Genomic DNA, 26730 nt, shown 5'->3' on the forward strand with positions numbered 1-26730 from the left:
GAGGCCCCATAAATAATTCATTCGTGTTTCTGTAGCTCAAAACTTCTTTAAATTCTGTATACAACCCGAAGTCTGTGTGTGTGTGCTTTTAGATTAAAATAGTCCAAGTTTATTAAATGTCTGGCACATGCATTTACTCACTGTACCCCCAGTGCTTAACAATGCTTGGCACATGATTGTTGAATGATTACATTTAATCCTTATAACAATGCTTTGACTAAGTTTTATGATTGTTCCCATTTTACAGGGAAGAGTAATTTGCCAAACTTGTGGGGCTCCTTGAGAGTCAGAGCTGAGCTTTGAACTCAGGTACTCTGATTCCATAATTTGACTTCTTATCTCTTCTCTTCCTCCTTAAATCTGTTTGTGACAACTTGATTTAAACCTCTTTTTGTCTCACATTATTCTGGATCCCCATTAGGTGTATGGTCATTCACTGTGCAAACAACAAAAGAAACACACGAAAGTATAATCGAGTATCTAACTATGTAAATTTAATATTATAATAGAGTTTATTATAATCCCTAAATGAAATATGTAATAAATATAATATTCACCTAGTATACTAGCATGAGTAAAATATTTATCCCTAAGTAAGAATCAGTGAAATATGAAGTTATATTTGCTTCCAAGTTTAAACTAGGAATATTTGGAGGACATGTAGCCTTAGAGGTATTTTTAGCAGCTACATCGATATAGAGAAGTTTGCAGTGGCCTCCCATAGAGATACAGATAATCTTCATATCGTAAGAGATTCTTTTAAAATTCACAATATTATGAGTTAAAGCTGTGTGGGTGTGTTAGTTTCTCAGTCATGTCCGACTCTTTGTGACCCCATGGACTGTAGCCCACCAGGCTCCTCTGTCTATGAAATTCGCCAGGCAAGAATACTGGAGTGGGTAGCCATTCCCTTCTCCAGGGGGATCTTCCTGACCCAGGGATTGAACCTGGGTCTCCTACGTTGCAGCACATTCTTTATTGTCTGAGCCACCAGGGAAGCTGCTGCTGCTAAGTCGCTTCAGTTGTGTCCGACTCTGTGCGACCCCATAGACGGCAGCCCACCAGGCTCCCCCGTCCCTGGGATTCTCCAGGCAAGAACACTGGAGTGGGTTACCATTTCCTTCTCCAATGCATGAAAGTGATAAGTGAAAGTGAAGTCACTCAGTCGTGTCCAACTCTTTGAGACCCCATGGACTGCAGCCTACCTGGCTCCTCCGTCCACGGGATTTTCCAGGCAAGAGTACTGGAGTGGGGTGCCAGTGCCTTCTCCGGAGTTAAAGCTAAACATATAAAATCGGCTGCAGACTGTATCTGTGTTTGGATAGTTCTGCTTAACAATTTTCTGTAACTGGTTTAAGAACTATTATATATAAGGTAGTATTAACCTGGAAGCAGAAGAATCATAAAATAATGGGTTGGACTAGATTACCTCTGAGATCACTTATAGCTCAATAATTCTGTAACACTGAATATGGAGGCACTTATTTTCTGGGCTCCAGTGAATCAGATAGTTACTGCTGGTTAGGTAAGCTGTTAGGCTGAATAGGAATAACCCATTCTGTTCATCACATGGAGATGTTTGCTGTGATGCATGAGATAACAAGTCCCCCTGAGCTGCTTTTCATCACCCCCAAAGATGACTCACTAGGAAGAGATGGTTGGTGGGGGAGGGGACGGGGTTGGAGGGGCAGTGTGGAGACTGGCTCTGATGTAAATAATTACCCAATGCTACTCAAAGTGCAGAACACTACTACTACTTACGTGGTAGTCATCACACATAGATTTTTACTGAATGCCCTGAAAAGGGTGAGGAAAGAGGCTTTTCTTTCCAAAAGGACAACTAGAGAGATTGAGTTTGGAATTTCTTGTGTTCATGGAAGCATGTTCTACATATTAGAACAATTTTTGTTCTCTTCAGTGCCCCGGGAGCTTGTGAATCTGAACACAAAGATTTTGATGACTTCACAGGCGTTAATGGAACTCAAAAGTTTCCAGGCCTTTGGCATTGAACCTTCCTCCCCATGCTGCCAGCCCTCTGCTTCTCAGTGTAATTACTGTCCCACTCTTTCCTGATAAAAATGCCACCCATTTCTTGCAGACTTCTTCCAGAAGTTTTATAGCTTAAACACCAATGCTGCTGCTGCTAAGTCGCTTCAGTCGAGTCCAGCTCTGTGCGACCCCATACACGGCAGCCCACCAGTTTCCTCCATCCCTGGGATTCTCCAGGCAAGAACACTGGAGTGGGTTGCCATTTCTTTCTCCAAAACACCGATGTGGACAGAGTAAATAGATGGTAATTATTGACGAATTCATCGCTAGGTTCATGTGTACATTCCCACTGACAGCTGTAATCATGTGTTTGTTCTTATCTGAACTCTCACTAGCCGCTTGGAGTCCACTGTCTAGATAATAAATAGGATGAGGCTTGAATTTCACAGTTATGTGAATTGACCTTTGTGTAGCAGAAATATCTTTAGTTATCAACCAGTATTTTCACACAGTGATATTTCAGTCCTAATACTTCTCCTTTGTAATTGAAGAACAAAAATCATTAACATTAAAGTAAGTTTTAGAGGCTTTTCTTGCTTTACGAGTATTATATAAATGGGATTTCTTTGGTTCAAGTGCAGAGTCTCTGGACTGAGTCTTGTATGTCTTTGTGTTGCCTCTAGAGCTTGACATAGCATGCTTGGTAAGTCTTTGGGTGGGCCTGATTACATACAGCTAATTGTAATGGAATAGTCATAAAACTGAAAACATCTGAAAAACGCACACAGTGAAAAGTCCACCTCCCACCCCAGCCTCACCATCTGCTCAGTACAATCACATCTATGGATAAAAATTTTTATTAGTTTTTTTTTTTAATATATTCTCCCAAAGTTTCTTTATACATTTCAAATATTATTTCCCTCTCCCATCTTTATTCATAAAATGTGGTGTATTATACCCACTATTATTCTTCACTTAATTTCTTTCACCTAAAAATATGGAGCTCTTTCTATAATCTCTTTATAATATAGAGAACTTCTTTCTCTTTTTTTTACCCTTGGTTAAGAATCCACTGTGTAATTTATTTATCCAAACCCCCAGTGAGGGACATTTGATTTGTTTCCAGCAAATGAGGCTGCAGTGAATTCCTTTACACATACATCATTTTGAAAGTGCACAAGCGTAACTGTAAGACCATTTCCCAAAAAGTGGCATTACGAGGTCAAAGGGCAAGCACATTTATAATTTTGAGAGCTAACTACCTAAATGCCTTCATAAGGGTTGTACCAAATGACACTCTCATCACCAACACATCTTTTTCTAAAATTGAAGGCTTTTGACATTTAGTACAGTTGCAGCAAAACATGGGCATGGAGCAGAAATCAGGAGACGAGGTAGGAGCACCCACTTGGTTCCAGATACTTGAGCCTGTATTCTCATATAATCCTCATAAGAACCTTAGTTTCACCGAATTCAGCTAGAAAATTTCAGCCTGGGGAGGATAAGTAACTTGCCCAAGGTCTCAGAGCTAGTGAATGATGGATCTTGTTCTTTTCACAAACTCCAGTCCCATCTGGGTCCAGGCCCGGTTCTGCTAGAACTCATCGTGTGGCCGTTAACATAGAAGACATGCAGTCCACATCGAGGGGGTGGCTGGATGAATGGATGGACTGACAGAGATGGGGATTCAGGGAGATGAGAGTGCTACTGAGAAAAGCAGAGGGAGGGTAGGCATCAGGCCCCGCAGAATAACAAAGACTGGAAGGTAACGTTGGTCCAGCTGGACTTGAGAAGACAAGGTCGGGTTGTGAGGGGACTCCTAGGTCATGCAGAAAAAGACCAACACAGCAAAACAAAGCTTTCTTGTGTTCTCTGAAATCATGCTTCTGCAAGGTTGCCACACGTCCCAGCTCACGTGTACACTTTCACTTTTGTGTTAATGTTTTACAACAAGTTTAAAATAAAAACCTAGTACTTTAAAGGCTCACCAAAACTGATAAATAAAACATCGAACTTGGCCAGGATTTGAATCCCAGTGTATAGAAATGTAGGTAGTCCAGGTAATGATTTTGTTCTTTTTAAGCGAAATATCTGAATGTAACTCTCCAATTGAGTGTTAATGTCAGGAAAGTACCATGAGGCTTCAGAAGCTTCCTTACTTCCCCGGAGCTGTTATTGTTCGCATTCCTTAAACCCTTCCTTGGGAATTGCCCTCCGGCCCTAGACTTGATTCTTTTGTGTACATTCTGGGATGTCAGAGCTGTGTCCTTTAAGGATGAAGATTGGGAGGGAAGCCCCCCCAAAACCCAAATCAAAAAACCTCACATCATTTTAAATAGCTAAAATGCCATGGGCATTACACTTTATGAAAGTGGGTGAAATAAGCCAGGAACTGCTAGCATGCTCAGAAACAAGGGGGGTCACGGGAGATGGAGAGAAGGGCAGTCAGTGCCATGGGGTCAGGTTCAGCTGACACCATTTTCTTCCCCATGGAAGGGCCCAGGGGCTCTGGGGTCCTCGGGGTAACCGGGCCGGGCTCTGGTGAGGTGCGGACTGCATGCTGACAACCTGGGAGGGATGACCCTCTTTTCTTAGATGTCACACTCAACCTTCCTTGCAGCCCCTCCTCCAGCCTGGTTTTTCAAATAAGACAAAAGACCCCGCCTGAGGCCTGATAACATGCTCTTTATTCATACCAAATACTTCTTGACTTTCAAATCTGTATGATTTTACTTGCTTTGAGACCATCAGATTGTATTAGGTCTGTTTAGACAAGTTCAGTTCAGTCGCTCAGTTGTGTCCGACACTTGTGACCCCATGGACTGCAGCACTCCAGGCCTCCCTGTCCATCACCAGCTCCCGGAGTTTACCCAAACTCAAGTCCGTTGAGTCGGTGATGCCATCCAACCATCTCATCCTCTGTCGTCCCCTTTCTCCTCCCGCCTTCAATCTTTCCCAGCATCAGGGTCTTTTCAAATGAGTCAGTTCTTCGCATCAGGTGGCCAAAGTATTGGAGTTTCAGCTTTAGCATCAGTCCTTCCAATGAATATTCAGGACTGATCTCCTTTAAGATGGACTGGTTGGATCTCCTTGCAGTCCAAGGGACTCTCAAGAGTCTTCTCCAACACCACAGTTCAAAAACATCAATTCTTCGGCACTCAGCTTTCTTTATGGTCCAACTGACACATCCATACATGACTATTTAGATAAGAGACATGTCCAAATGGACATTAAGTAGGAAAGTCAAGATATAAAAAGATGTAAGAAGCATCATGACACATCAGCCCTATCTATCTACTTTCTGGGTCACCAGAAGTCAAATTTCATTTACATACTATTTACTCTATGGCCATGCCAGTATAATTCAGAGTGGACATCAGGATAGCACCAGTTATCATCATCTAAGACAGATAAGTACAAAATGAACTTGACATCGTAGGCTAAGGTGACTCCCAGTCAAGAGACTGCTCAACAAGCCTCTTCTATGACCAGAGCTCTCTGCCTCGGCCAGCTCCGTTGTGGCTGTTCCAGGTCCCCCCATGCCAGGCCCCTGGGAGGTCAGTGATAGACCTGCCTCCTGTCCACTGAAAGAAAGGCTATCTGCTTCCTTCTCTTACAGGCGTAAGGATGTACCATCAAATCAAGTATTTATTTATTTGTCTATGAATTAATTTTGTGCTCCCTTCACCAGGACACTCATTTCAAGGACATACTTTTACAAGCCTCCAATGTATTTGTCTTCACACTCAGTGAAAAAGCCCTTTCTGCTCTCCCCAACAAGCAGCTTTTCCTTCAAACGTAGTCCTAAAGGGCCCTGCAGGATCAGAGAGTTCCACTCTTGGCAGACCACCTTGCTTCGTCTGCCTTCTCAGCCTTGCCTGGCTAATGCTGCTCTGGTCTGTCTTTGGTGATTGAAATATATCTTTGTCCCCTGTGTTGTGTGTATGAGCGCTTCCCAGCCTGTGAGCTTGGGATCCAGTGTGCCAGCCTTCCTCCCGGCCTCTCAGGCCACAGGGCAGGGTCCAGATGGCCCGAACCTTCTCAGCGTAGCTTCCTCCACTGCTCTGTGTGCGGCACAAATACCGTGTTCTGTGTGTGCCGTGACATCAAAGAGATGGGAAGCCCTGGGCTAGGCATTCCAACTGCTCTGTCAGTTTCACTAGTCGTTTTTCTTACCGAGGAGAACACCTGCCTTTGCCTTCCCAGTGAGGACCTAAGTTGCAATGTCCTCCCCAGTTGCTCTCCTCACTTCCTTCTCACGGTCATCAGTAATGATAAGGAACTTTCCCCCCGCTACTTATTCTAACTTTTTTCATTTCCCTAAAACTGATAGGAACCCCATAGTTTCTTTTGGCTAATTTCCTTTTCCTTTGTTTGCTCCGGAGTAGCCCCTACAGACTAGATACTTATGAGAGGCTGTGATCACCTTTGGGGGCTTCCCTGATAGCCGGTTTGGTTCCTAGGTGGGGAAGATCCCCTGGAGAAGGGATAGGCTACCCGCTCCAGGATTCTTGGGCTTCCCTTGTGGCTCAGCTGGCAAAGAATCCACCCGTAATGTGGGAGACTTGGGTTCGATCCCTGCGTTGGGAAGATCCCCTGAAGATGGAAAAGGCTACCCACTCCAGTATTCTGGCCTAGAGAATTCTATGGACTATACCCATGGGGTCGCAGAGTCGGACATGACTGAGCAACAGAGTGTGTGTGTGTGTGTGAAAGAGGTTTAGAGTGGAGGGCACACGTGAGAGAGAAAATTTCAGCATGCTAAGAGACAGTATAGAGTTCCAATTTAAAATGTGGGTCTGAAGTGAGACTGGGTTCAAATCTGGTTCAGGGTATCAGAGGGTCATTTATTAGTTGTATGACACTGGGCCACTCAACCTTTTTATGCCTCAGTGATGTCATCTGTAAAAAGGGATTAACAATTGGTTCCTATTTCCTCATTTGTTCTGAAGCATAAATGAGTTAATATGTATAATGTACCTGGAATGTAGTCTAAGTATTGCCTGTAGCAGGGGTTGGCAAAGTGGCCTGTTGGCCAAACCAGCCCACTACCTGTTCTTATTTTAACACCTATGTTAGAAAAATTTATTTGGCTGCACCAGGTCTTAGTTGCATGTAGGATCTAGTCCCCAGACCAGGAACCAAACCTAGGCCCCTACACTGGGAGTGCAGAGTCTTAGCCGCTGGACCAAGAGGGAAGTTCCCTCATCACCTCTTTTTGTAAATAAAGTTTTTTTTGGAACACAGACATGCCCATTCATTTACACATCGTCTAAGACTGCTTTCTCACTGTGATGACAGGTGACAGAGTTGAGTAGTTGCAATAATGACCCTTGTGTCTCAGTGGTAAAGAATCTGCCTGCAATGCAGGAGCTGCTGGAGACTTGGGTTTGATCCCTGCTAGGGGAATATCCCCTGGAAGAGGGCATGGCAACCCACTCCAATATTCTTGCCTGGAAATCCCATGGACAGAGGAGCCTGCTGGGCTATAGTCCATAGGGTCTCAAAGAGTCGGACACAACTGAAGTGACTTAACATACACACATGCAAATAATGTCCCCATGCCTGGCAAAGCTGAAAATATTTGCTCTCTGTCCCTTTATAGAAAAAAAATTCTGACCCCTGGCTTGGAATATCATCTAATAAGTCCTTAATAAAGATGATCTCTCATTGATATCAATTTTAGTAAATCTCAATTTTTCTTTACTGCTTTTCCAAGATAACAATTTGATTTTTTTCCCCCCTCAAGATCAAGTTTTAAATCTCTAAATGTTTTGAGTTCCTGAACTTTTTTTCCTTTCTGGTAAGTTTGCTAAAGGAAAGTGTCAAAAATACTGTTAGTAATAGCATTAATCATACCAAAATATTAAAAAATCATAAAAATGGCTATGCAGATGGCTAAAGTTTTATGAAACAGTTTTTCTAAGGCTCCTAGAACTTTTTTACTTCCTTTTGTGTTTTGCTACTACAATTTTAAAAACATAGATGATTTTAGAATAGTTTTAGATTTACAGGAAAATTATGAAGATAGTATAGAAAGTTCCACATCTACTTCACCCTATTATTCCTATCTTATATTAGTAGGGTGGCTTTGTCACAAACAATGAACCAAGCTTGACACATTATTATTAACCAAAGTCTAACTTTATTTGGGCTTTCCGGGAGGTTCAGACAGTAAAGAATCCGCCTGCAATGCAGGAGACCTGAGTTCAATCCTTGGGTCGAGAAGATCCCTGGAGAAGGGAATGGCTACCCACTCCAGTATTCTTGCCTGGGAAATCCCATGGACAGAGGAACCTGGCGGGCTACAGACAGTGCGGTCACAAAGAGTGGGACATGACTGAGTGAATAAGCACGCAGGCATACTTTTAGATTTCCTTGGTCTTTCTCTCATGTCCTATTTCTGTTCTGGGTTCCATCGCCTGCATTGCATTTGGTTGTCATGGTCATGTCTCCTTACACTACTCTTGACTGTGATATTTTCTCAGGTGTTTTGATGACCTTGACAATTTTGAGGAGGTCTGGTCAGCTACTTTGTAGACTGTCCCTCAGTTGATACTTTTCTGATGTTTTTCTTATGATAAACTGGGATTATGGGTTTGGGGGAGGAAAAGAGCGGAGGTATAGGACCCTTCTCATCACATCATATCAGGGGTATGTGTTCTCAACATGACTAACCACTGCCTCCTAAATTTCTCTGATACTCTTTTTGGGGACCGTGAGCCTTGACGAGGTGGAGAGTAGATGTTTGTTTTATACTCTAATCTTATTGAAATCTTCCAGTTTAATTGTTTCTATGATTCCTGTTTCAACCTGCTTCTTCCTAGGTCCAAGCCTTTTTAATGCTCTGCTTAAAAAGAGAAGCTCATTCAATTCAGGTTTCAAGTGCTTGGGCCAGAAGCCCAGTGTTGGCCTCAAAGTGCCTAGGCTGGAGAGAGGAAGACTTCTGCTTTGTTACAAGTGACTTTTCATTCTGGGAAACAAAGCCCCTCAGTTCCCTTAATATGATCAGTACTGACCATGGCAGCAAAGTCATCTGAATTGCATGTGGATCCCTAGCCTGAGATCCCTAACCCAAGAGATGAGTAGCAGCAGTCAGCTGAAAGGCCTGGGCTCACAGTCCTGCTTGGTCTGCCCACTGCTCTTTCTAGAACTGGACGTTCTCAGGGTGTGCTAACCACCCAGACTTGAGGTCCATATGTCTGCTCTGTTGCAAAATTTAAGCATTCCATCCCAGCTACGGACTCACTAACTGAATACTTTCTTCTTGAGCACAGACCCCTCCCCTTGGCCACTGATGCCTTTGTACATCACAGGTTGACACCCTGATGAGGTCAGACATGGACTCAGGGGCTGAGCTGGGAGTTTGGCCACCACTGTGGGCGTCAGTGGAGCCCCTTGGTCACTGCCCTTGAGGGCAAGGCACAGCAAGTGTAAACCTTCATTTCAGATGAGAAATTAGAAGACCTTTGTCCTGACCTAGCTGAGATGGAGGCTTAGCAAACCCACCCAGCCCTGTGGTATGAGGAAGCTTGAGAGAAGTCTTGCTCCCTGGTGTGGAGCTCTCTTGGGCCAGCTCTGACCCTTGCTTCACTGTTGAATTAGTATACTCACCTCATCTTCTGTGCTGCCCATGACATGCTAGCATGAGGACAGAGACCAGGCCTGATGTCTAAAGCTGGGCAGCAATGCCAGTAGATCTGGGGTCAGGCCTGTGAATCAGCACTGAAACAAAACCCCAGAACCTCCCAGGAAACACTGATGGTACAGGTTCTGGGGCCACAGTTTGCCTGAAAGCACATAATCTTCCAGGCAGAATCCCACTTCCTTGGGCTCACATCTGAGGCTCTGCCGCCTCTAACTCGGAGCCCTTCCTAGATAAAGGTTCTTAGTCTTTCAGTGTCATATTTCCTCTGCTGTATAATGGAGATAATAATGACTTACCTTATGGAGTTGTTGGGAAGGTTGAATGAGATGATCCCTGTAAAGCTCTAGGCACAGTGCCTCAGTAAATGTTAGCCACTCTGGTTCCTAGTGAAGCATCATGGGTGTGACCCGTTTAGGTTGGTGAAGGGTCACAGTGTGTGAATATCAGAGAGATAATCTTCACTTGTCTTTCTTCTTCCTTGTTCATTGAGACATCTTTGATTTTTTAGACTGCATTTCTGCCCAAACATTGGATCCCCATGTGCCAGTAATGACCGTCAGTCAATGAAACTTGCCTTTTTAAGTGCAACTACTGTTGATATTTTTTAATGTGATGTTTAATGCAACACCTTTTTTGAAATAAGAGTTCATCTTATAGGAGTCTAGAGGAAACCAAAGACAATGAAACTGGAAAGTCGTACCTGAAGGAGGTAACTATTCGTCATGGCTTGAGGACTGGCTCTGTAGCTCTTAAATGTCGGCCTAGGTGGAAGCCCCCTGCCCCATCTCCATGTGTACTTATCAAATATTCCAGTAGTATCTTTCCAACTGCATGTTCTTGTTTGTCTGTGCCTAAATTTCAAAATTAGATTTACCTTCAGACTTAAACGCATTTACCTCGTGATGTCAAAACTAGTTTTAGATACGTCAATTCAGGTAGTACTACTAAAAAATGGAGAGTGGTTTGTCTGACTTTTATTTGCCCTCTGTAGGGTTTTTTGACTAATGGTTTCATACTCCAGTTACATGGGATGTAACTCTTCAAAATGAGTGTGTTTTTTAAAAATTTGTATTTATTTATTTATTGTCTGTGCTGGATCTTAGTTGTGGCCCACGGGATCTTCGATCTTCATTGCCGCATGCAGGATCTTTAGTTACCGCATGTGGGATCTTTAGTTTCTGCATGTAAACTCTTAGTTGTGGCATGTGGGATCTAGTTCCCTGACCAGGGATGGAACCTAGGCCCCCTGCAGTGGGAGCACTGAGTCTTACCACTGGACCACGAGGGAAGTGCCAAAATGAATGCCTTTTTAAATATCTTTTGACTGATAGAACACACCCTTGGGGATTAGCATTTGTGCCGTGGCACACAGGGTCAGTATCTTTACATACTTTGATGAGGGAAAAGTGCAGAAACATGGAGTATAGCCCCACTGTTAGCTCCACAAGAATTTGTTGGATGGATGGAAAAATGATGGAATGGAATTGAGGAGAAAGCAAAGAAAGAACATGAGAAGACAAGTTGGACTCTTCCTTTAGAGTGGATTCATGCTGCATCCCTGGTTCCCAAAACTCAGAAGCTACCAGAACCTAGAAATGGTGGCAGCAAGGGAAAATAGGATCCTGCTGTTCACTGATTCTCTAGAAAACTCAGCAGACCATCCAGTGAGATCTTTGGGATGGTTGATACGTTCTGGCCATGGAATGGGAAATATTGACCTCAAGTTTTTCTCCTTGCTGGGTAGAAACTTCATTTTTGATTAGAGTAACGAACGGAGTAGAAAAGCTTCCACCATAATGTGAATTTCAGGTATGTTAGCTCTGGTTCTAATCCCTTCTGTAATGTTGCCTAGTATTTAATTTCTTTGTGTGCCTATCACAACGGTGCTTGCAACGAGGGTTCTGTTAGTTCAGCTGTCACAACAAATTTGCGCATGGATCAACTTACAACAGAATCAAGAGAGATAATGAGCACCAAAGAATTACGCCCAGAGCAGTGTATGATTTGATAAAATGTAGGGTTCAGAAAACAGACATATCCTTAAACAACTTTGGATGTGGAAACAATGCATCTGTCCACAATATTTATTACATAATAATACAGATTAGGCATAGAATGTCTCCTGTTTGTGAACAAAAGGTTTAGAACCTTCTACCTCCAGGAGGTATAGGGGATTCACAAAACCGGGTGGATGCAGCATGGAGATCCTTACATAAGAGATTGTGCCTAGGTACCAAGTTGTGCTTAATAAGGGAATGGATATTATTTGAATTTCCCTGCAGACAGGGAAGTCTAGGATGACAAGGACCAGGTCTTCCTTGTTAACTGCTGTAACCCTTGTGCTTAGCCCAGAGCTGGCATATAATAGGCACTTAAATAAATGAAATCAAAGCCAGCAAACAGAATGAAGCATATTTATTTATATAGCTCAGTTGGTAAAGAATCCACCTGCAATGCAGGAGTTCAGTTCAGTTCAGTCGCTCAGTCGTGTCCGACCCTTTGCGACCCCATGAATCACAGCACGCCAGGCCTCCCTGTCCATCACCATCTCCCGGAGTTCACTCAAACTCACATCCATCGAGTCGGTGATGCCATCCAGCCATCTCATCCTCTGTCGTCCCCTTTTCCTCCTGCCCCCAATCCCTCCCAGCATCAGAGTCTTTTCCAATGCAGGAGACCCTGGTTCAATTCCTGGGTCGGGAAGATCCCCTGGAGAAGGGAAAGGCTACCCACTCCAGTATTCTGGCCTGGAGGATTCCATGGACTGTATAGTCCATGGGGTCTCAAAGAGTCAGACACGACTGAGCGACTAAGCACAGACACATTTATATAAAAGCTAACACTGGCTTTTATTGATACTAGTCAAGTCCAGTCAAATCATGGCTGACGCGAATACTACTCCGTTATCTGTCAACAATCTGATTTAAAACTTACCATGGTAACAACAGAATTTTATAGGTCAACAGTGATAGCTTTGTAGTGTTAGGGGACTGTTTATCCAAGCTCTTTAATGTTGCAGTTCATTCTTTCTGTTGCAGAATTATCTTTAATTGATTGACAGGGCCAGGGCCATCAGTAGCCCACAGAGGACCTTTATGAAATTAGAAAAAGCCGCCCTTCCCACCCCTGAGGGCTGCACCCTTGCCAGTGCACACGGCTGGGGTTCAGGCCTCCCTCGCCCCTTCAGCAGGACACCCCCATGCACTGAGAAACCTGCAGAGCCATTTGCTTCATCCCTTGTTTACTGAGTACCTTCTCTTGTCTCGTACCACGTCGGGTAATGACACATATAACCCCTCTGAATTATCAATTATCCTGACAATCCTGAAAGGCAAAGATCACGTAAGGAAACTGAGGTCCGGAGACTTTGAATTGCATGGTTAAGTAAATGATGGGTGAGGATCACACTTAACAGCACAACAGTCTGGAACCCCTGGCTCCAGCTGAAGAGGAAGGAGGATGAATAGATTCAAAATGTGTCCTTCATCAGCAGCTGGGGATAAAAACCTTCCTAAGGATAAGAAAGGGAGTGCGGTGGTTACCATTGTCTTTTTCGTGGCGTTCTCTGAGAGTTGGTTTGAAACAAGCATTTGTTTTCCAACCCTTTCACTTATCTACTCTGATCTTCTGTCCTTTCTGAATAGGCTCAGAGAAAGGTAGTAGGATTAGGATGAATGTAATGGCCTTCCCTTTCTTTGTGTCCGCCAGGACCTCTTCCTTGCTGCAGCTGTCACGTGAAGTGTAACGCTCACGATGGCTAACTTGACTGATGCTCAGGGGGCACCAGTCACTGTGATGGTGGTTTTCCACGTGTTAACTCATGTAATCCTCACAACAGTTCAGCTGCCCCTCTTCCCATTCTACAGGTGATGAAACTGAGGCACACAGAGGCTGAGCAAAGCTAGTAGGTGGAAGAACCAGGATTCAGACCCAGTGCATTAGAGGTGCCATTTTCAGGGTCATAAGATATCTGTCCTCCCTTTAGAGCAGCTTATACTCTTCTACCACGTAGGAAAAAGAATTATTGAGTGATTCAGTTCAGTTCAGTTCAGTTGCTCAGTCGTGTCCGACTCTTTGCAACCCAATGAACCGAAGCACGCCAGGCCTCCCTGTCTATCACCAACTCCCGGAGTCTACCCAAACCCATGTCCATTGAGTCAGTGATGCCATCCAACCATCTCATCCTCTGTCGTCCCCTTCTCCTCCTTTCCCAGCATCAGGGTCTTTTCAAATGAGTCAGCTCTTCGCATCAGGTGGCCAAAGTATTGGAGTTTCAGCTTCAACATCAGTCCTTCCAATGAACACCCAGGACTGATCTCCTTTAGGATGGACTGGTTGGATCTCCTTGCAGTCCAAGGGACTCTCAAGAGTCTCTTACAACACCACAGTTCAAAAGCATCAATTCTTCGGCGCTCAGCCTTCTTCACAGTCCAACTCTCACATCCATACATGACCACTAGAGGTCATTACCTCCAAAATGCATTTATTTCAAAATTCAGGGTGCAGTTAATCAACATGAATTACCAAATAAGTGTGTCACTACACTTCCAGCGTTTTCTCTAATTTTTGGTGATCATTTTGAAAATGTTTTAGCTTTTGGGGGCTACCCCCCCAAATATTCAAGACAGTGACTTCTTTTGTAATATTTCTCAGCTTGGTTGACTATTTTCAGGTTGCAATATAAGAATATTATATGTCAAGGACATTTTCCTACTTTAGGTCTGACAGTAAGATTAGGAAAAGTACATAAGAATGAAAATTCATGCTGTGACCATGGGCATGAAAGTTCTAATTATGGAAGAAATTGATAGATCCCTTGGACACCATTTGTGGATAAATACATTTTCACAAAGCATTTGTTTTTTTGAGAAAAAATACCTTGACTTATCCTGATAGCCCAAGTTCATGTCCATTGAATCAGTGATGCGCTCCAACCATCTCATCCTCTGCTTCTCTCTTCTCCTTTTGCCTTCAATCTTGCCCCGCATCAGGGTCTTTTCCAGTGGGTTGGCTGTTCGGTGCTGTTCAATGGACATGAATTTGGGTAAACTCTGGGAGATCGTGAGGGACAGGGAAGCCTGGTGTGCTGCAGTCCATGGTGTCACAAAGAATCACATGACTCAGTGACTCAACAACAACAATCCTGATGGCACAATATATGTTTCAAAACATGAAGTTGAGTGGCTATGATTTGGGTGTGTCAACACATTTTTTTCCCCCACAGCTTTCTGCTCTAGAAAAATGATGACATTACAGTGCACCCACAGCTGGCACTGCTGGCTGAAAGTCGTTTGTCTCATTTAACTGACAGTGCTGATCACTGTAATAACTCTTTTCCCAGAAAATACAATTTGGAAGACATTTGTGATTAGTATAATAGTACATTTCCTTGTCAGTTCCCTAAGGCAACCATCACTGAAACATCCTTTGTGTGGCATCTAAATGAATTGTCTTGTCATAACGAATTTCTTCATAGACCTGAGAAATCACTTCTGTTAAGTTGCCTTCTGTGCTGTTAATTTGAAGGCTCCATGCGTGATGAGGCCAGAGAAGGGGGAGTGAAGGATAGCCCTCCTCCCAGCTTTGTACCACGGACCCCCAGGCCCACAGCCTGTGCCCCGTGTCTCACAAAATCCTCCCTAGACTGTGCTTTTCCAGCTTCATGTCTAATCCCTCTCCATGGGGGGATCCACACACATTCTCAGAGATAGGCTGGGAGACTGATGTGAGTAAATGTATTAAAAAGAGAAAACAATTGGCAGTGAGTTGAACTCATGAGAATACATAAACTAAGGAAGTAAAGAACCATGACAGTTACTAACTCAGGGAAAAACAAAAAATCGAATAGCTGACTACCTGGCTCAGTTCTTCATTGCAGACATATTTATTATATGTACGTATAACTGAATATCGATAAAATCTAAATTACAACATGATTACTATTTTAAATCAATACTAATGTGCAATTTCTGAATTGAAATGTAATTTGAGAGGGTGAAGGGTGATGGAGGCAAGGGGAAAAAAATGTTTTTTATAGTGGGAATTAACTGAAATAGCCAAACTAAAAAACAAAGAAGTAGCGATTCTCTTAGAAATATAGGGGGGAAAATCCCTCCAAAAACAGCTAAAAGAATGAAAACATTTAACCCTAGAGAAGGGGAAATGGGAGAGGAGACCTGAGTCTTAGTTGTATATCTTAACTTACATTAGATAAACATAACTCTTTAAACTATGTACCTGTGTAACTTCGGAGAAGGCAATGGCACCCCACTCCAGTACTCTTGCCTGGAAAATCCCATGGATGGAGGAGCCTGGTAGGCTGCAGTCCATGGGGTTGCTAGGAGTCGGACACGACTGAGCGACTTCCCTTTCACTTTTCACTTTCATGCATTGGAGAAGGAAATGGCAAGCCACTCCAGTGTTCTTGCCTGGAGAATCCCAGGGACGGGGGAGCCTGGCAGGCTGCCGTCTATGGGGTCGCACAGAGTCGGACACGACTGAAGTGACTTACCTTACCTGTATAACTTAGGTCAGGGGTAACCTAGGAAAGAAAAGAAGAAAAAATATTTTTGGAGGAAAAAAGGATAGAAGAGGAAATATATCGTCTAGAGGCCCATTTTAACATGCTGGTTTATTTTCTTCAAATATCTCCTTTTCTATTTTTCTTCTGTTTCTCCCTTCCAATGATCAACACTGTTGTAATTGTGCTATGCATAAAATTGATAGCTAACTTATTGAACATTTAATTGCAAAACAGACCTTGTGGTAGTACACATTTTCTATGCATTATTTTATCTGATAAACCAACTGGAAGTGCTGATTTTTATCTTATTATATAATCATTGTCTTATTTTAGCATATGGTCAGCATATGGTCTGACAATAATATTCCACTCAGTGGATTCTTGATCTTTCTCCTAAATTATTAGACTTTTAAATTGTTTCCCCAGTTTTGCTATTCGAAAGAATACTGGGCTGATACATTTTCCCCAAAGCATTTTACTGATATTTTTGTTTTTAGGATGAATTTCCAGAAGCAGGATCACTGGGTCAAAGGGTGTAAGCATGTTGCCATGCTGCTTTCTTAAACTGTTGAGAGAACATTTCTGCCTTCATTGTTTAATGTCATATGATGCCTCATGCAACTATGACACAGGTGGGAGAAACAGATTCACTGCCATTTTACAGACATGACTACTAGGAACCAAGTTCCCAAGGTTACACAATTGGAAGAAGAACCAGAAATGCAGAGGAAAAAAAAATGCATTCTACCCAGCTCTCTCTTGAGCTCTTTCCCAACTGGGCCCCCCAAAATGAATGAAACCCAGACTGATCTGTGCCTGCTACTTTCTCTCCCAGACATCTCAGTCTTTACATATTAGGGCTTCTCTAGCATGGGGCCTTTTCCATTCACTGAGGGCCATTCTGCTTTCAGTTCAGTCCAGTTCAGTCACTCAGTTGTATCTGACTCTTTGCGACCCCATGGACCACGGCATACCGGGCTTCCCTGTCCATCACCAACTCCTGGAGCTTACTCAAACTCATGTCTACTGCGTTGGTGACCCTATCCAACCATCTCATCCTCTGTCGTCCCCTTCTCCTCCTGCCTTCAATCTTTCCCAGCATCAGGGTTTTTTCCAATGAATAGGTTCTTTACATCAGGTGGCCAAAGTATTGGAGTTTCAGCTTCAACATCAGTCCTTCCAGTGAATATTCAGGTCTGATTTCCTTTAGGATTGACTGGTTGGATCTCCTTGCAGTCCAAGGGACTCTCAAGAATCTTCTCCAACACCATGGTTCAAAAGCATCGATTCTTCAGCACTTAGTTTTCTTTATAGTCCAACTCTCACATCCATACATGACTGCTATAAAAACCATAGCTTTGACTAGACAGACCTTTGTTGGCAAAGTAACGTCTCTGCTTTTTAATATTATGTCTTGGATGGTCCTTCTGCTTTAAGGGGAAGGTAAGACCTCTCTAGCAGCCCAAGGGCCACTACTTATGCTGTGAAATCTACTCAGCCTAAGGAAGAGAAAGGGCAGGACAGAGGAAAGAGTGTGAGGAAACAAAATATACTACATTAGAATATGAGACAGGAGCCACAAGCAGGTGCACAAGGAACAAACGGAAAAAGAAAATGATTTTGAAGGATTTCATGTTTAAGATGAGGTATTTGAGCTGAAAACACTAGAGAAACTTGACTTGTGGTGTGTTAAGGGCATGGTATGGCCTCTTTGTATTCGATTCTACACGAGACTTTCTTGAACTGTTAAACCTGCTTCTTGATAGCAATACACTTTCTCAGGATGCTGCTGCTGCTGCTGCTAAGTTGCTTCAGTCGTGTCCAACTCTGTGTGACCCCATAGACGGCAGCCCACCAGGCTCCCCTATCCCTGGGATTCTCCAGGCAAGAACACTGGAATGGGTTGCCATTTCCTTCTCCAATGCATGAAAGTGAAAGTGAAGTCGCTCAGTCCTGTCCGACTCTTAGCAACCCCATGGACTGCAGCCTACCAGGCTCCTCCATCCATGGGATTTTCCAGGCAAGAGTACTGGAGTGGGGTGCCATTGCCTTCTCCATTCTCAGGTTAGAAACCGAATAATAATTTGTATTTTTCTTTTCAAATGAATAATAAAAAGTAACTTCAAATACCTATTTTTCAGCCACAGAAGAAAGCGAGTCCTGCTTTGTCCAGCCAAAACCACGTGCACTGGGAAGAGAATCTACTTTGTGTGGCAAAGTACAAAAGGAAAGCCTTCCTCCATTAGACAAGCTCAAGATCTCAGCCGTGTCCACAGCTAATGGTGTTCAGTCCCTCCCTGAACAGCCCCTGGCAAAGGAGGCTGCAGACCCACCAGAAGCCACAGAGGAAACTCAGCCTCTGCAGGGACTGAAGGGGTCTGAGCCACCTCAGCCAGGTGGTAAAGATGGTGCTCCAGGAGCAGAAGGAAAGGAGGACGCGGAAGCAGTGACAGAGGCTCCACCTTTGAAAGGAAGTGCTGAGACTGAACCTTTAGGAGCGGAAGCCAAGAATCAGCCTTTGATAACAGCGGGAGAGAGGGACTCTCCTGGAGCAGTGGAAGGTCCTGAGGATCCACAAGCTGCCGGAGAGATGACCCCTCTAGGAACAGCTGAGAGAGTTCCTCTGGAAGCAGCCAGAGAGCCAGGATCTCAAGAAGCTGGGGGAAAGGGTGAACAGTCCCAACTCCCAGAGACAGTTCCCAAGGAGACAGAATCTCCGGAGATATTGGAAGGCAGTCAGCCTGTGGAAACAGCTGAGACGCAGGAACTTCAAGAAACAGTTGGAGAAGAAGAGCAGTCCCAACTTGTAGAAGCAGTTCCCAAAGAGGATGCATCTCTGGAAGTGTTGGACGGAAGTCAGTCTGTGGGAGCCGAGGGAAAAAAGCAACTTCAGGAGACGCTGGGGAAAGATGAGCAGCCCCAGCTTCGAGAGACGATTCCCAGAGAGCATGGCGGACCGGAAGTGTTGGACGCAAGTCAGTCTGTGGAAGCCGAGGAAGAGAAGCGACTTCAGGAAACGCTGGGGAAAGATGAGCAGCCCCAGCTTCGAGAGACGATTCCCAGAGAGCACGGCGGACCGGAAGTGTTGGACGCAAGTCAGTCTGTGGAGACAGCTGTAAAGGCTGATTCACCCCATAAAACTCCCCAAGGTCCTGGGAACATGCAGAAGATCCAACCTGAAAGAACAGTTGAAAGCATGGAACATCCGGCCGGAATTCTAGAGACAGGGGCGAAGGTGGAAATGGCCAGGAAAATTCACACTAACGAAGAGGACCAACACATTGAAGGTAAAGTCATGCTGTCAGATCCCGTTGTTTAGACGTGCCCCATAAGAGATCATCTCTGGGGGGTGGGGGAGGCTGACACACAGCTCCCCCACCCCGGAGTCTCTCAGTGGTTGAAGTTCCCGTGATCCCAACTAAAAAGTCTTCCAGACTTGAACAACAGGCAACTTGGCTTTCCAGCAAAAGTTTTCTAAAGCATAGTCTTTAGAAAAGTATCTAGATTTTTAACCTAGTTTCATTGTTAAATGAAATGGGATATTGAAGCAATGTTAAAATTTCTGAATTTTTCCAAGTTCACTCTTCATCAGGCCCCATGTATGGTATGAACATCCAACGTAAAGATGGTCAGTGGAGGAACTGACTTTTTTTTAATATATAATTTTATTTATTTATTTATTTTTGGTTGCACTGGGTCTTTGTTGTGTGTGGGCTTTCTCTAGTTGCGGCCAAGTGGAGGCTACTCTCTATACTTGTAGTGTGCAGGCTTCTCTCCCTGTAGTGGCTTTCCTTGTTGTGGAGCACAGACTCTAGGTGAGCTGGCTTCACTGCTATGGCCCATGGGCTTAGTTGCTCCATGGCATGTGATATCTTCCCAGATCGGGGATCAAACCAGTGTTCCTTGTATTGCAAGGGGGACTCCTAACCACTGAACCACTAGGGAAGCCCAGGAACTGACTTTTTAATGAAAGAACACAAGAATAATGCCTCTTAGCGTGTCATATTCATCTTTGCAATCTTATCCTTAGAAATTACTGTCAGTATCCCCTTGTCCTTCTTCTCTTTTTATCTTTATGAGAAGACTAGAGAAATGTACTATGTCTTAGCAAATGGTATTTTTAAAACATATACATTACCTGTATAAAGAAAATGAAATCTATACTGTTCTTTATTGGAGTTACAATTAAAAAATTCTTCTGGGGCAGGATTTACATTTTGGTAAATTTTAACTTCACCTTACAGTAGAATTAAGTGAAACATTCATCAGTCTATTTCTTAATTATTTCACTCGTTAATGCAGCAGTTTTTGAATGTCTAATCATTTGCTTGGTGCCCAGTGCAGGAGTAAGGGATAGTCCCTGTTCTCAAGGGGCTCACAGTCGAGTGGGGAGAAGGCAGAATTTAAACAAAATACCACAATCTATTGAGGTAAATGCTTTAATGAAGGTATATAAAAGTGCTTTGGGAATCAGAAGGCAGAAGCAAGTAAAAGCGTATATTTGTTATACAGGCTTGGCACACTCAAGTCTTTGGGGCCTAGGGTGATGGCAGTGGGTGAATTGAGGGGCACATGTAATGTTGCGGGGAGCCCCAGGGACCTTGGTGAACAGGAGCACAATCCTATCAAAAGAGGCAGCTGCTTCTTGGCTCCATTCAAAACATAGGGGCCAGTGTTGCCCGAACTGACTTCTTAGGGAAACATTTGTATGTGTAATACCTGGACTTTTAAATGTTTCAGCTCTTTAAAAGTTTGATGATTGTTTTCTTTAAACACCAGAATGACCAAACAAGACAGGTTTCTGGACACCCCTAGACCATATTTTGAACTTTCTATTTGTAATATGTTCTGCCATCCGCATCCTGATTTTATATAAGAGAGTGCCAAGACTCAGAAACAGTGACATTGGCCCTCTGAAGATCTCAGAGACCCAGGGCAATTGCCTTTCTTGACATCCCTAGAGAAACCTACTGTTTAGACTTAAAGAGCAAGAGCTGCCCCTGTTGGAAACCAGGTGTGGAGCACTTGGTTGTTAATGCTAAATAAGTATCTCTTAATATCCCCTTTGGTTAATTTTCCAGGTGAGACAGGAGAAACGGTTGAAACAGAGATGGAGAGTGAGAAAGTCAGTGAAGGGGCTGAAACAAAAGAAGAAGAAACAGGAGAAGCCATGGATCTTTCAGCAGCCACACAGATAGGTATGGATGGAAGGGTGAAGGGACACAGCATGTTATAACAGAGAAGACAGAAAGCTGCAGTGAAGTTGTGGTTACAGATGGTATCTTTCAACATTGACATGTTTTATACCAGGAAAATGTAGTTATCATGTTCTTGATTACATTGTTCCATAGAACTGCTAAGCTATAAATGGTTTTCTTAGCTACTTAGAATTCAGAACTACAGTAGCCAGAGCCAGTATTGACTAGAGTATGTGTTCATTTAAGAGTGTGAGGGCATTTTCTTCATTGTGGCAATGGGTCCATTCAGTGTAGAACAGTGAGACCGACCCTAAAAGAAAACATACACCTTTAACTATAGGTGACTGGAGAAAGGAGTTAAGTAAATTTTAGGCAGCTCATGATAATGAAGTCATACAGAATTAGGATGGAATAAGAATGATTAACAACAATGGGACAACTTCTATCTAGTATTTCTTTCCTATCACAGAATTTAAAGCTAGTAGGAACCTGGGAAAGTGTGTCATTTAATTATCTTCTTTCCTTAAGCCTATCTACTACCAAGGATCCTTAATGATCAGGGTGTATGAAAAATGGCAACAAAATGCTTGTAAAAGGAATACAGACTCTGGTGCTGTTATAAAATTAGGCATTTTTCACAATGAAAGGCTACACATTTTTAATGTGCCATTTTGAATCATCTAGTGATTTTATATGTATGTGAGGTGTTTCAATTGGTGTTATTCCTTTAACCGACATTAAAGGTATTTTAAATTGACTTTTAAATGTATTTCAGAGGCAACAAACAGCAAGAATTAAAAACTAGATTTGTTGCCTATGTGGAGTCTATTCCTTGGGCTCTATTTTTTTTTTTTAAGATTACTTTGATTTAATATTAGGCTTTAGAGGTGGGAAAGAACTAAAAAAATCAAGATTTAAAAACCATTTATAATATTTCATTAATGTTAAAATGATATAGAAAGTCACCTTTCAAGAATTCCTCCAAAGTTGCCAAGGGATTTTGATAAATTATTATCTGTGATTATATGTGAATAAGAATAATGATAGCAATCTTTTTCACCAATTAGTGCCTTGTGCTTATGAATATCAGGATAGAATTATATTCTGGACACATTTGGTATCTTTATCTTATTTGTAAATATATAGTTTAAAGATAACTTCTTAGATGAATTAACTAGACTCTTTTACTTTAGCTTCTGTATTAAACTATGAAGATGATGTAATTAATTTTAAGAACATAGAATAGAGGGAAGAATTATCTTTACTCTGATTTTAATGTTTTTATGTTTCTGACTTTAAAGAGTTGAATTGAGGTAGGTAACAAGAGGAGTTACTTGAGTAGATGACCTCATCCTGTCTGCAAAATAAAGAAGCTGGATTGTGATTTTATTGAGAAGGACTTTTGTATGTGTCTTTGAATTCATGCATTTTACTCTTTTAATGGAAAAGATGGATGCTTTCATGAAAATGATAGGTACTTGATAAGTATTTGTCAACCCAATAAGTGAATAACAAGTACCAAGGATTCCCATTTATACTTCCTTCATTAAAAAAATATTTAAAATATGGATTTGTGCGATTCTAATGTTTTCATTCCAAAGCTGGTCAAGCTTAGTAACACTATATATTTGGTGTAGTTCCAAAACTAGCAATAATTTGGGGTCAGAAAGTTATATAACTCAGAACTGATATAACATCTCTTAAGCTATATTTTGTATCCAAAGGTGTTTTTCCTAACCTAAAGATATCTTTGTATAGGTATCTAGTAAGTAGAAAATGTCAGAGCTTAGTGTAAAATATGAATGATCACCTTAGAAAGTGATTGTACTTTGTATCAAGTACTGAAATAGTAGGATTCAATTACTTAATAGGCTTAAAGTTTCGTTCTTCATTGTGTGGATTTTTTTTAAAATCTCTAGCATATGTTAAAGAGATCTATTCAGAACTCATTCTTTGAAGAAGTCTTTCTCAAAAGCATTATTACAGAGTTGTAAATTAGAAGTTTTCAGATTATTTATTGATCCCATTTTTTCCATAATAACTAAAATAATTTATTCTCAGAAAAATTTAGAAATTTGTATAAATTTCTGGTACTTTCTATACTTTTGTTTTTGGCCTTTAATGTGGTTATTAAGATATTTTTAGAAATTGTTCTTATTCTTTTAGATAATATTAATATATTTTAAATTCAAAACCTAGAAAGAAAATGGAAATGTTCCATATTTGAATATTCCAAAATTAAAATATTCCATCTAAATAATCTGCTAATTAATTTTTTAAAACAAAATTAAAGTAATAATTGCCTATAGCAAAAAAAACTCAAATAATACAGAAAGGTATGAAAAGTTGTTTCCCCTTTGTCCTTTAGTCCTTCTATGAAAAGATAATAAAGATTTTTGCTTCTAATTCTTCCATAAGAAGGTAATGTATATGCCAGGCTATATGGATATGCTAAAACAGAAGTGTATGTGTACACATCCACATTTTATAATGTAAATGATAATTTATTTAGCCCTTATATTGTGAAAAAGTGCATATAAGACCACAAAACCATCCCTTCCTTTGCTAAAGTTTTTTTTCTTTTGCCTAAAACTGATATAGCAAAGTACACTCTGATTCTTAGTTCCCAGACTTTGAGAGAAGTTTATTAATTTTGCTTCCAGATTCAAAATGCAGAAGCTGGATTAAGACTTGAGCTATTTAAAATGAATTAATAGAAAAACTACCATCAGGGCTGGATTTTCTTGCTTTTTTTGTTTTTTAAGTTTTTGTTGAATTTGTTACAACATTGCTTCTGTTTTATGTTTTGGTTTTTTGGCTGAAAGGCATGTAGGGTCTTACTTCCCTGACCAGGGATTGAACCTACACTCTCTGCATTGAAAGGTGAAGCTTAACCACTGGCCTATCGGGAAGTCCCCAGGACTGAATTTTCTAATTCCAGGATGCTGTATAGGCATTTTGTAGCCCAGTTTGTGTTCTGTTTAGATGATTGCAGAATTTTCTGTATGTAACTGGGAAGGAAATGGTGAACAAATGATTTGCCAGTTGGCATTCCCATTTGGACTGCAAAGAGATCAAACCAGTCAGTCCTAAAGGAAATCAACCCTGAATATTCATTGGAAGGACTGATGCTGAAGCTGAAGCTCCAATACTTTGGCCACCTGATGCAAAGAATTGACTCACTGGAAAAGACCCTGATGCTGGGAAAGATTGAGGGGACGACAGAGGATGAGATGGTTGGATGGCATCACTGACTGGATGGACATGAGTTTGAGCAAGCTCCAGGAGTTGGTATTAGACCAGGAAGCCTGGCGTGCTGCAGTCCATGGGGTCAGAAAGAGTTGGACACGACTGAGCAACTGAACTGAACTGATCCGCATTAGGGAGAGAACGTTGGCCTTTACCGACAGGGGGTGCCAGTTGTCAATCTAGGAATTCCCCAATCCAGACTCCAGACTCTTGGTCAGAGGTGCTCTGTATCATCTCCTGGGGGACCCATAGGATAGGAGTGTGTGACCAACCTGTGTGACCTCACTGCTTTTTCCATTCAAACTTTGGAGTAAGAGCCTTAGCATAGCTAATAGCCTTGAGCAATCAAAACACCCACATCATTTATTTTTTAATTTTTTGGCCACACAGAATGGCTTGTGGTATCTTAGATCTCTGACTAGGGATCGAACCTGGGCCCTTGGCAGTGAAAGCATGGAGTCCTAACCACTGGACTTCCAGGGAATTCCTGCACATCATTTTTTTTGTTTTTCTTTTTTTATTCACACATCATTCTTAACAGATGCTTTATTCCACACTTGGCCTTGAGTTAAGAATGGCTTTTAAAGGAAAAAAAAATTTTTTCCACATTGAAGTAATCAAAGAGTATTGGATGGTCATGGTCAAATAATCTGTGTTCTTTTGGCAAATACAATAGATTGTCAGAGCATCTAACATTACAAGCATCTCATTATAAAGCTAATTTGGTGACCCAATTCTGAATCGTTTCACAAATGTCAACATTGTGAACATCATAAAGCTGTTTCATGTAGCCCATGTGCCTCTGTTGGGTAAAAGGAGAGTGATCCTCTAATAGCAAGGCAGGGCTGTGTCTGAAAAGTTGAAAGCCTTTGCTCACAAAGTGTCATTTCATCTAAAACTTTGTCAGCTCCTCTTGTCCCCAGAGCTTATAAAGTTAAGGAGTGAGACTGGCTGTAATCTCAAGATTTTAATTGCAGGAACAGAATCAGTATAATCTCAGAGAGCCATTGACAGATACGGAATTTCTCTTTTCAGTTCTTGTTACTTCCAGCAAAAGTTAAGGAATTCCCTGGCAGTAGTAACCCACATGAAGTCAAATTGGAGACCTTCAGCTTTACTTCAGAAACACCACCCAGCAAATGTATTGGGCAATAGCTGAGATATTGCAAGCTAACCACCATATCATTATTTCTGCACCTACTGAAAGAAGTCTGCAAACATCAAAGCCAGGCTTTAATAACTGTTGAAGGTCGAAGTGGGGCCAGTGTGTATTATGTTCATCTAAATTATCCTTTCAGTCTAATAGTGTGCAACTGATGTGAATAAACACACAACTCTATCCATTACTAGGACAGAGATCTGCCTGCCTCACCGGTTTCCAGAAAAAGAGTTCTGAGAAACCAGTTAGGAACCATAATTTTGGTTTGAAATTTGTCTCATTTTTTTCTTTTTCCCCGGGGAGGGGGGTGAAGTAAAAAAGAATAGTTTTATTACTTTGCCAGGCATAGGAGGAAACAGATGGGCTCCTGCCTCCATGTCCCCCACCTGGGAGGATTTGATGAGAGGTTTTATAACAGTGTTCAAAGCCAGGGTCTGTGACAAGATTCCGGTGTGTGCAGGGTTTGCACTCCCTTAATCTCGTCTTAGGTGGTTGGCCTCCTAATCTTTAAAATTTTTTTTTTTTTTACTTGTAAAATATAGATTGTTGTTGTCCGACTCTTTTGCAACCCCATGGTCTGGAGCCCGCCAGGCTCCTCTGTCCATGGGATTTTTCAGGCAAGGATGCTAGAGTGGGGGGATTTCCCTGGTGGTCCAGTGGTTGGGAATCTGCCTGCCAATGCAGGGGACACTGGTTCACTCCTGGTCCGGGAAGATTCCAGTGCGGCAGAGCCACTAAGTCTGTGTATGCCACAACTACTGAGCCTGCCCTGTAAAGCCCATGTTTTGCAACAAGGCAAACCACCGCAGTGAGAAGCCCAAGCACTGAAGCTAGAGAGTAGCCCCCACTTGTTGCAATTAGAGAAAGTTCGAGCACAGCAATGAGACCCACTGCAGCCAAAAATAAATAAATAAAACTTAACAAAAAAAAGAAAGAATACTGGAATACGTTGCCACTTCCTTCT

At 42.2% G+C, this 26730-nt stretch overlaps 1 protein-coding gene across 2 annotated transcripts in view; it reads left to right on the forward strand.

Moving 5' to 3' along the window:
• ERICH5 (glutamate rich 5) overlaps positions 1 to 26730 on the forward strand; it is a 29294-nt gene extending 2564 nt beyond the window's left edge. Inside the window, exons 2-4 of one of the 2 annotated variants that reach the window (XM_006048769.4) lie at positions 18302 to 19447; positions 21242 to 21358; positions 25643 to 26730. In XM_006048769.4, coding sequence (XP_006048831.4) covers positions 18302 to 19447; positions 21242 to 21358; positions 25643 to 25668 — 1289 coding nt within the window. In that variant the 3' untranslated portion in view covers positions 25669 to 26730. Of the gene's footprint in view, positions 1 to 18301; positions 19448 to 21241; positions 22925 to 25642 lie in introns of those variants that run through there. The other variant, XM_006048768.4, reaches the window with a different exon arrangement.

Source organism: Bubalus bubalis, chromosome 15 (genome assembly GCF_019923935.1).
Source record: "Bubalus bubalis isolate 160015118507 breed Murrah chromosome 15, NDDB_SH_1, whole genome shotgun sequence".
In the NCBI taxonomy this organism is placed as follows: Eukaryota; Metazoa; Chordata; class Mammalia; order Artiodactyla; family Bovidae; genus Bubalus; species Bubalus bubalis.